Below are 10,251 nucleotides of genomic sequence, written 5' to 3'. Positions count from 1 at the left end.
TCCCCTCTTATTTTTCACGTTAATTTTTAAAATAATATCTTGGATTAATATATTTATAAAAAGGGCTTAAAAGACTAGCTATGTGAAATGTAATATTTATTGTTAAAGCTGAAGGTTAAAAGTGTGAATGTGTGTATGTACACACATGTACATAATAATAATGTACATATTATTATTATAAATAATGTGTGTATATCTATATATCTATAGATTTTAAAAATAATTTTGACATCTGTTTACATATATGAGGAAACGCTATCAAATTAATCATATCATAAAGTAACTTTTCGATGGAATCTGTCTTAATACGTGGCATGTTGTGTTGATCATAAAGTTGGGTTAAGTTCATATCAGACTCGAAATAATTGATAACAAGTGATAATAAGAAGGCTTGTAAAAGCAGAATGCAACTGTTAGATCCGTGGGTTCAAAGGAAGCCAGGACACTGGGAGTTCAATCAGCACTTTATTGTGATCTCAGTTTGATGGAATAAGAATCAAAACTGAACTGATTAACCCCCCTGAAAAACTCCAACTTATATACATAATAAAATAACGGATCTTCCTGCCAGTGCGGTCTGTTGGTCAGTTTCAGGTTTCAACTGACTGAACCAGGCACAGGGAATAAAACAGCACATTGGTAAATTACATTGCCAGCTTTGGTCCTGCCTGGCAGGGATAATCAACCTGTGGTCCTCCAGATGTTCACGGACTGCAATTCCCACGAGCACCTGCCAGTGTTTGCTGGCAGAGGCTCATGGGAATTGTAGTCCATGAACATCTGGAGGACCACAGGTTGACTACCTCTGCTGCCTGGGATATCAAGATCTGTCCTTGGCAGATCCACAACAGTAAGGTGACCAGATTTTAACATTGGTAAAACGGGACACCATTGTCACAGGGGGGGGGGGGGTCTTGATTAAAATTTGGTCTATATGAAACAACAAAAATTTTCACAGGACACATAGAATGCAAAAATAGTATTGTAATATATATTTTTAATTTCAACATAAGTACAATTTGCCAGGTGCCCCCCAAAAAGTGGGATAATCTGGTCACCTTACACAACAGTAGCTATCTTCAGACCAACTTGAATCTATCAATATTTTAAGGCAGGTTTTATCTACAAGCTTCCCCCCCCCCCCAATAAATAAAGAAATAAGTAAGTAAGTAAATAAATAAATAGTTCTTAAAAAAACAAAAAAAGGAGGGTGAGCTATTTTCCCCCGGGGAACTGATCTCTGTAATCTGGACATCACTTCTCAAGAAGTGTGCATGCGCATGAAAGCTTAGACTCCCCAAATGAAACATCTTTGGTCTTAAGGTACCACTGGACTCAAACTTTGCTCTGAAGATCTGTTGTAATTCTGGGAGAACTCCAGCTCCCCACCTGGAAGTTGGTAATTGTAGCAATTGACCACCTGCTGGAGGTCAATAAAATCACAGGCAAAACACAGCAGTTTTCGCAGATCGATGTGAAATCAAGCAGTAAAACCCACATAAAACATAATTCGCTAGCTCAAAGTTAGTTAACATGCACACAAATTCCGCTGCAGCCAGGTAATCGCGTGCGGGGCAATTGCTGGAGGCCTCTGGGAAATGTAGTTCTCATTCCGGCACCGGCTTTCCACGCCGGAACTCAGGCGGCTCCGCCTAAAGTCCCAGGATGTGACGCTCTAGCATTCGCTTTCATATCTCTATGGTGCGGATGACGTTATTCTTTGCGCTCGTCCTCTGCGCACCATCGCACCGCCTACCTCTGCGGCATTCTGGGAATGGTAGTCCTGACGCTCCAATGCTTCCTGTTTCTTGACGCAGAGCCGATGACACTGGCACTACATTTCCCAGCGAGCACCGGGGCGCTGCGGGAGTTGGGTGCGTACAGGAGTGGAAAGAGTTCAAAACAAGGAAGCAGCAGCTGCTGCAGCAGCATGTAAAGCGAGGTCCCGGTCCAGAGGGTGAGCGCGCCTCTGCCCCTGCGAGCACCCCGGGGTTGCACTTATGGACGACAGCAAAGTAGGTGGTCTGGTTTGTCCGCGGGGGCGCGCCTGGTCTATTGGCTGCAGGAGCCTGTTTCGCTGAAGCTCAGGATGGATTCTGCAAGGCCGGCAGAGCTTAATGCAGGGGTGAGCTTCCGTGCGCCAGCACCCTTCCTCAGGCACAGTGCAGTGGGGGCGACCCGTGGTTCGCAGGGCATTGGGCCTAAGGAAGGGTGCTGGGGCATGGAAGCTCACATCTTCAAGGAAACTGTGTTGGTTTGAAAAGTGCCGTAGGATTGAAACTTGGTTATATATATGTATATACATGTGTGTGTGTATAATATATACATTATATACACACACATATACACATATACATAGGTAAAGGCATCCCCTGTGCAAGCACTGAGTCATGTCTGACCCTTGAGGTGACGCCCTCTAGCGTTTTCATGGCAGACTCAATACGGGGTGGTTTGCCAGTGCCTTCCCCAGTCATTACCGTTTAATCCCCCAGGAAGCTGGGTACTTATTTTACGGACCACGGAGGGATGGAAGGCTGAGTCAACCTTGAGCCGGCTGCTGGGATTGAACTCCCAGCCTCATGGGCAGAACTTCAGACTGCATGTCTGCTGCCTTACCATTCTGCGCCACAAGAGGCTCTTCTCACCTATACATACACAGTGGTATATAAATATATAATAAATAAACAAACATATATGGATGGGTTTCTCACATGCCACTCCCAGCCAAGCTGGCTTGCGGTGGTTTACAATCATTCATATACACACACAATTAAAACCATAAAAACTAAAACAAAACAAAAAAACAAATTTACACAATGCCCAAGAATTCTCAACAGAGAATAAACGCATTTGCCCTCTAACTCCGCAACTTTTCCCTGGTGGCAAGGAGCATTAGCTCCTTTATCCTCCAAACAGCCCTGCAAGGCAGGCTAGGTTGCCAGTGTGTCGAAGATCACCTAGTGTGCTTCTGCAGCAGAGTGGGGATTCACACATTCGAACCGTCTAATAATATAGACCGGCAGTGGTGATTTTCAAATGGAATTGCCTACAAATGTTCATTCTAGCTGTGTTTCTTTAGGAGGCCTATATCTGAAAAAAAATCAAGCAGAAGGATTCCTATATCCTTTCATATACTTTCTTTTGATTATGTGTCAGAGGAATACTGTCACTCTTCTTATCCCAACACATGTAGTATAATCCGAGTATTTAAAATATCAACAAAGTCCCTACTATCACAAAGTAGAAGACACAAGAGAATAATTATGCCCTTCCCAGTTAAAACTGACTTTATAATTTAGTAGAGTAGGTTTTAGTCAACTACTGAAGAGAATTGAAAATGGGTCTTCCAGATTGTCATGGGATCTGTTCTTGGGCCAGACCAATAAAACAAGGAGAATTATACATAAGGTAAAAGCAATTCAATAACTATGAAATTCAACCAGTGTCTTAGCACCAGCAATGATTACTGGGGTTGTAATGATTTGGACCAGCGGGACTTTGAGTGTGTGTGTGTGTGTTTGGGAGTGGTGTCAAAAGGGTCAAAGGAGAGGGAGGAGGAGCAGGAGGGAGACCTGGAATTTTGATGTAGATGTTTTTCTGACTGACCTCAACAGTAAGCCTGGTGGAAGAGCACTGTCTTACAGGCCCTGCGAAACTTGGCAAGCTCGGACAGGGCCCTGATCTCTCTTGGGAGCTCATTCCACCAGGCAGAAGCCAGGACCAAAAAGGCCCTCGCTCTGGTTGAGGCCAGACATATTTCTTTAGGGCCAGGAATCCTTGGCTGATCGGTGTTACTAGATTGAAAGGCTTCTGAGGAACATATTCAGAGAGGCGGTCCCTCAGATATGCAGGGTCCAGACAATTTCAGATGATATAACAGTACATAATACTTATGTAGCACCTGTTTAAAACACTTCACAATGGCAACCCTTACAGAAGGCTGGGGTATATTAGTATTTGTATCCTACTCTTTTAGCTGGGGATGGAAGTTGTTAGAATACTGCTTGGCCTCTCATAAGAGAAAGAACCTGGAGAAAACCAGAGAAGCCGCAGTAATGTTACCAGCGAGGATGCTGGCCATGCTCCTTTCTTTCAGCATTCCCCCACCTGGATGCCTGAGAAATCTGTGGTTGGTGATGCTTTGGGCCTTCTTTCTAGGTCGCTGGAGGCAAAGTGAAGAAGCCGGGAAAGCGAGGCCGTAAACCAGCCAAAATAGATTTGAAAGCCAAGCTTGAGAGGAGTCGGCAGAGTGCGAGAGAATGCCGAGCGCGGAAGAAGCTGCGCTACCAGTACCTGGAAGAGCTGGTGTCAAGTAGAGAGAGGGCAATCTGTGCCCTACGAGAAGAGTTGGACATGGTAACTGAGTTTCTTTCTGTCTTCAGACCTTAACCCTGTTTTTTTGGGGGGGGGGATCTATGGTGTGCCTGATGGAGCAGAATATAAAGAGTGTCCTGAAGGGGGTGTTGGAGGAGATATGCATTTTGTATAGTTAGATCAGGAACTTCCTGATACTTTTCAAAGTGTCTCCCCCAGTGTCCTGATTGGCTCATTTGGAGACTTCCTGCTCCTTTGAGCACACTTCCTCTCTGCTTGCCTCCACAGCAGACTGAATTAAGGCAACAGAACAAGTAGACAGTTAGGCTTTTCTCTATATATACAAAGAAAGTGTTTTTCTATATGACAGAGAGTTGATATGGGTGGGCCATTGGCCTGATCTAACATGGCTTCTCATGTTCTTATGTCTGGGGAAGTGATGCTCTATATCCTTGCTGCTTCAGGCATTCTAGCCCCACTGGTGGATCTCCTGGTGGCACCTGCGTTTGGACCACTGTGTGAAGCAGCGAGTTGGATTGGATGGGCCATCCGCCTGATCCAAGATGGCTTCTCTGATGTTCTCATCCTTGCAACCATTAGTGCTAGAGGCTTCCTCTTTCATAAAAAGAAAGAGGAACCAGTGCAGCTGACCTACGAACCCCAGTCCCCCATCCTGGCTTCCTCTCCTCCCCCCCGCCAAGCAGTTGTGTGGCATTGAGTATGCTTTGGAGCAGAGAGGGGGATGTTTAGCCATCACAGCTGAGGAAAGGTTTCTGCAGCTGTTAATCCTGCTGGAATTCATCCTCCATTTCTGTGGTGCAGTCAGTTGACCAGTTCATTTGCTCTCTCGGTGTATGTTTTAGTACAAACAGTGGTGCATGGCCATGGACCAAGGAAAAATCCCCTCTGAAATCAAAGCCCTCCTCAGCGGGGAAGAGCCAAGCAAGCCCCAGCAGAACTCCACCAAGCTCGCCAAAGCCGTCAAGGCAGACAACAACAACCACAATCCGTGTAAGTGTGGATGGTGAGGCTCGTTCTTCTTGTCCTAGGGCTGCCCGGCTGGGTCGGTGTCTAAGGATGTCAGGGAACTCCAGTTTCCAGTGAGTAAACTAGTAAGTCGTCTGAACTGCTGAAAGCTGTCCAGGATTGAAGCAGAAAAGGGTGCGGTTTTAAAAAATGGGTGGGAGAAGAGACTGAGGACAATGGGTGCTAATGGGTGCCAGGCATGTGGGGAAGCAGGGAGAGACTGATCCATAACCCACATGCTTTAAAAAATTGCAGCCAGCTTGAATGGTTCTTGAGGCAAAGAGGTGGGATATACTTTTAAAATGAATGGATGATTTTTTCAGTTTTGCCACTAATAGGTGCTTTGATTGAGAATGAGAAGAGCTGTTTTTTTATACCCACTTTTCACTACCCAAAGGAGTCCCAAAGCAGCTTACAAACTCCTTTCCCTTTCCCCACAACAGCCACCCTGTGAGGTAGGTGGGGCTGAGAGAGTTCAGATAGAAGTGCTCTGCAAAAACAGCTCTAAGAGAACAGGCCCAAGGTCACCCAGCTGGCTGCATGTGGAAGAGAGGGGAATCAAACCTGACTCACCAGATTAGAGTCCGTCATGCGTAAACATGATGACAGGCTGGAGTTGTGAATAAGCTATATAGGACTTGAACAAAATCTGAGTCCAGTGTCACCTTTAAGACCAACACAGTTTTATTCAAGGTATAAGCTTTTGTGTGCGTGCAGTATCTGATGAAGTGTGCCTGCATGTGATATCATATACCTTGAATAAAACTTTGTTGGTCTTAAAGGTGCTAATGGACTCAAACTATGCTGCTTAGCCCACTTGGCATTATAAGATTAAGAATACCGTGCCTTTTATAAGGCTCCCAGGACTGGCTTTTGGACCCAACAGAACAACCCAAGAAACTTCAGTGCATCTTTTTTTCTTGACATATTAACTTTGTCACCATGTATTGCTCTGCTGTAATGAGACTTGCGATTGGTCTCCCAAGAATCTTAACCTTGATATGGAAGGCCATATTTAATAATAAAATAAAAATATAGCTTGCTTAATGTTTAAAAACAGCTCAGCTTTTTCTGTATCGTCGGCACATGAGTGCAGCTGGTCAGGATGGCATGACGATGCGGAGGCTAAAATGAGGCGCTTGGCTCTATGCGAATCAGAGAATCTAACTCAAAAAGGCCCAGCATTGCTCATACATAAACTCTTTACAATTGGAATGCTTGCTCAAGAGATGCGAAGAGGCAGCGTTCTCTACTTTATCTTGGAATTAAACACTCTACTGCAGGGGTAGTCAACCTGTGGTCCTCCAGATGTTCATGGACTACAATTCCCATGAGCCCCTGCCAGCAAATGCTGGCAGGGGCTCATTGGAATTGTAGTCCATGAACATCTGGAGGACCACAAGTTGACTACCCCTGCTCTACTGAATTTAGTCTGTCTCTCTGTTTCAACAGTTCCTAAACTGAGACAGTCCTGTGTGATTGCTCACTGCAGCGCACCGCTAGCGGCTCAGATGAAGGGCTGTTGTCTCCAAATACCTCCAAACCAGCGTTATTGTGACTGCCCAATGGCACTCGTCATCCCATGTATTTTAGCGTCCAAAATACAAAGCAGAAAATGTTTTAGTAAATAGGTGCTGAAATATTCATCCTTTTCCGATACTTCATGCGTCAGACTGTTTTTGAGCAGTTTGTATCATGGCTGAGTTACGGGTGGGTCGAACTTCTGTTTCACAGGCTTTTAAAAAGTTCCTGAATGTTAAAGGTGTGTGGCTTATGGGCTACAGCAGTGGTTCTCAACCCTGGGGGTCAAGACCCCTTTGGGGGTCGAACGACCCTTTCACAGGGGTCGCAGCAGGGCAAGCAGCTTGGCCAGTGGTGGTGGTGGGGGCAGTTTGGCCGGGGGGGCATCCACACAACAGCCTTGCGGGGTAGATTGAGAGAGTGTTTGTCTGTTTGGAGCAGCGGAAAAGAGCGAGATCGGCATGGTGGGACAGGAGGCAGAACTGAGAAACCCTGGGGAAAAAAAACAATTTATGGACAATCACAAACAATGGATCTTCACGCCATTGGTCAGTTTGGGTTTAATTTCAGTGAAAGAACACTTGCATCATTTTATGGTTGGGGGTCACCACAGCATGAGGAACTGTGTTAAAGGAAGGTTGAGAACCACTGGGATAAAGCCTTAATAAACTGGACATGGTTCTGCTGCTTCAGGCCAACACGGCTACCCACCTGAACCTATCTAGAATATGTTGCAGTCCGGTCTGCCTTCTCTTTCAGGGTGAAGATCGGGCGGCTGTGAGAGGGAGACCACATCCACATTTTAAAAACCTGAAATAACTGAGAAGTGGCCACTTGCAAACCTTCGCGCGGACCTCCTTCTCTGTCGCAGCGATGCCTGCCGGCGGCCACCTTGCGTAGAAGATGGCCATCGCAACGGGTTGGCCATGAGAGAACTGGCCACGGGCCCTCCCAAGTCAATCTGCAACTTCTTGTAACCCAGAGTTTTTCTTTTCTGCCTTGCAGCCTACGGGCCAGTAGGAATGCTGCCTGTGTTGGGGAGGAGGGAGGAAGAAACATCCTGACCGGGGGTTCTTGTTGCTGTCGTAGAGTTTTTAGCCGGTGTTGTACTTAGGTCATAGTTATTTAAGAAGACATTGTGCACTAAAATCGGAGAAGGAAGGGGGGTCAGTCTGCATGGGGTTATTTATTTGTGGGGTGTGCGGTGAAGCTAGGATGTGAGGGAAATGCCCATTGCTTTCACTGTTGTCGTTTCTGAGCTCTCGAGGCTCGATTGTGGACGGGGGACCAGAATGTGCCCATCTTGCCCGTCAGCCCCCTGCGGAGTTTTAGCCAAGCCCGCTCTTCTCAGTTCCAGCTGTCTCCAGTAGGGGGCTAATACTGACCTGCTGTAGATACTGACCCGCCTGCAGGGTTGTAAGGTCCATGATCCTACCCCCTTCATGGAACTGAAGCGTTTCTGAGTCGTTTCTGAGCCATTGCTAGCCCGCCAGCTTCTTTCTTAGCTTGCATCCTGTGCTTGCTTTCATCCTCTGACTGCTGGGTTTGGGGGTGGGGCGGGGGGAGGCACCAAACTCCCACCTTTCTTCTGCTCTCAAAAGTTTCTCTTCCGCTGTTCCTTTCTTGCCCTGAGCAAGAGGCCTTGGACCTCGAGTCTGGCTGTGCAACAGCTAAAATCTCTTGTTCTCTCTGATCGTGCAACTGTCCGTATCTTGCCAAGTAGATTATGAAGCAAAGAAGCCCTGAATTCAGGAGTTTTAAAATGCCGTACCTTAAAGTAGACCCGGTTGATCCCGAGGTAGCCTGCTTTTGAATGAGAGGCTTTGGGTCCCCATCTGGAGGCGTTCTGCGTACACATACTAAACAATACTTTCGCTGACTTGTTTGCCCAGAGGAGTATTCAGAAGTTCTTGGCGCAATCCCGAGTTTCTCTTTCCAGGGTTGGTGAGGTGCAATGTGAGTGTTCCAGCACAGGACCAGTGGGTGGGAGCTGCAAGAGGGTATATCAAGACAGTTTTAGGACTCACGTAGCCTTGGGCTTGACAATGAATGCCATATGTCTTGTGCACTAGAAAAAAAAGCATTGGGCATACGCCCCAGGGTCCCTGATTTCTGTGACACGTGTACTTTTTGGCAACATCTTGCATTGCTTATTGTGTGGTGTTTTACTGTTTTGCACGATCCTTGTTTCCCCACCCCACCCCTAGTATAGTGATGGAGAGGCAAGGCACAGGAAGCGTGACCATGAAGACCCCCCCACCCCCCAGCTTCCCCTGGAGACGTTAACAAGACCTAGTGTGTATTTTTGACTGGTTCTTCACAGCCGGAGGGTAGAAATAACCTCAATGGCAGCCAGGGTCCTTGGGAAGCAGGATTGCCGCACGCACACATACACTCCAGTAGCTGTAATCCTGCCTCTTAGAACTGCAGCCCTGGTTTAAAGTGGACAATCAGGAGCCACGAGCCGCCAGTAATGAAGGTGGTATCTCCAGTGGTGGAGAAGCAGTCAGCATCATCCAGGTAGCAAAATTCCATTGAGCTCTAGTGCTTGAGGAGTCCCCCCTCTCCCAACCCGAGAAAGGGGCAACCCTTCCTTCCATGGAATGGCATCCCTGCCCACGTCTTAGCTGAGAGAGCCAGAATTGACACTGCTCACGGATTTTCCAGAAGATGGGTGCAGAGTGTGTGCTCGTGGGTGATACGCCCACAACAGTGGCTTGATTCCTCCCCCACCCTTCCTCCTCCCAGGGCCATGGGTACTTACATGGCAGGCCAGCTGTCGCTTGATCTGGGCGCTCAGTTCCTTAAACAGCAAACAACTGCAGTCATCCTCTTGTGAGATGGCCAGTCTGACAAGGCCCTTGGGAAGCCAATGGCTGTGTTTCCCCTTTTTTGAAAACAGATTGCCTTTCGCTTTGGGTCTTATCATGCCTGCACCATCGGGCCTCTCGACAGCCTGCCAGATTAGTGCACTCCTGGAGTCCCCAGCTAATCCCATCTTTCTCACTCGCTGCATGAGGTCAAGGAGCGGCTCTGGGAGAGGCACGGTGCTGGTTGCCTACCTGGCTGGCTGGCTGCCGTGGAAGGGGAGCAGGAGGGATTTTTCCTGGCTGCTGACCCAGACCTCTCATGCTGAACTCGTGGGAGGGGATGGGGAGGGAGCGGAGCATGCACAGAGAGCTGTGAAGAGCTGGTTGCCTTCCTCCAGGGGTTCCAAAGCATCACGTCCTCCTCTTTGGCCAGAGCCGTCCTTGTGCCTCCGGGAGGGAGAACCTAGAGCTCCTTACCCTTCCTATTGCTTGCATGTAATGGTGTGGAGAAAATCCTGTAAATTGGAAGACCCAAATCTGCCCCCTTTGTTACTTTTTATTAAAGCAGGTGACACATCAA

At 47.3% G+C, this 10,251-nt stretch overlaps 1 protein-coding gene across 1 annotated transcript; it reads left to right on the top strand.

Moving 5' to 3' along the window:
• The first annotated feature begins 1,776 nt into the window (after window positions 1–1,776).
• On the top strand, window positions 1,777–10,251 carry CREBL2 (cAMP responsive element binding protein like 2). The gene is made up of 4 exons (XM_077310012.1): window positions 1,777–2,015; window positions 4,159–4,356; window positions 5,178–5,325; window positions 7,621–10,251. Exons 1-4 carry the CDS (start codon window positions 2,001–2,003, stop codon window positions 7,623–7,625), a joined length of 366 nt encoding a protein of 121 aa, XP_077166127.1. The 5' UTR covers window positions 1,777–2,000; the 3' UTR covers window positions 7,626–10,251.

Source organism: Paroedura picta, chromosome 14, assembly GCF_049243985.1.
Source record: "Paroedura picta isolate Pp20150507F chromosome 14, Ppicta_v3.0, whole genome shotgun sequence".
NCBI classification, from domain to species: domain Eukaryota; kingdom Metazoa; phylum Chordata; class Lepidosauria; order Squamata; family Gekkonidae; genus Paroedura; species Paroedura picta.
Note: the sequence above shows the minus strand (reverse complement) of the source record. Positions and strands in the feature narration are given on the sequence as shown.

What these genes read in the sequence shown, in the direction of transcription:
- CREBL2 (XM_077310012.1), top strand. An exon ending in TACGAGAAGAGTTGGACATG is followed by an intron (nt 4,357 to 5,177) that starts GTAACTGAGTTT and finishes TGTATGTTTTAG; the next exon opens with TACAAACAGTGGTGCATGGC.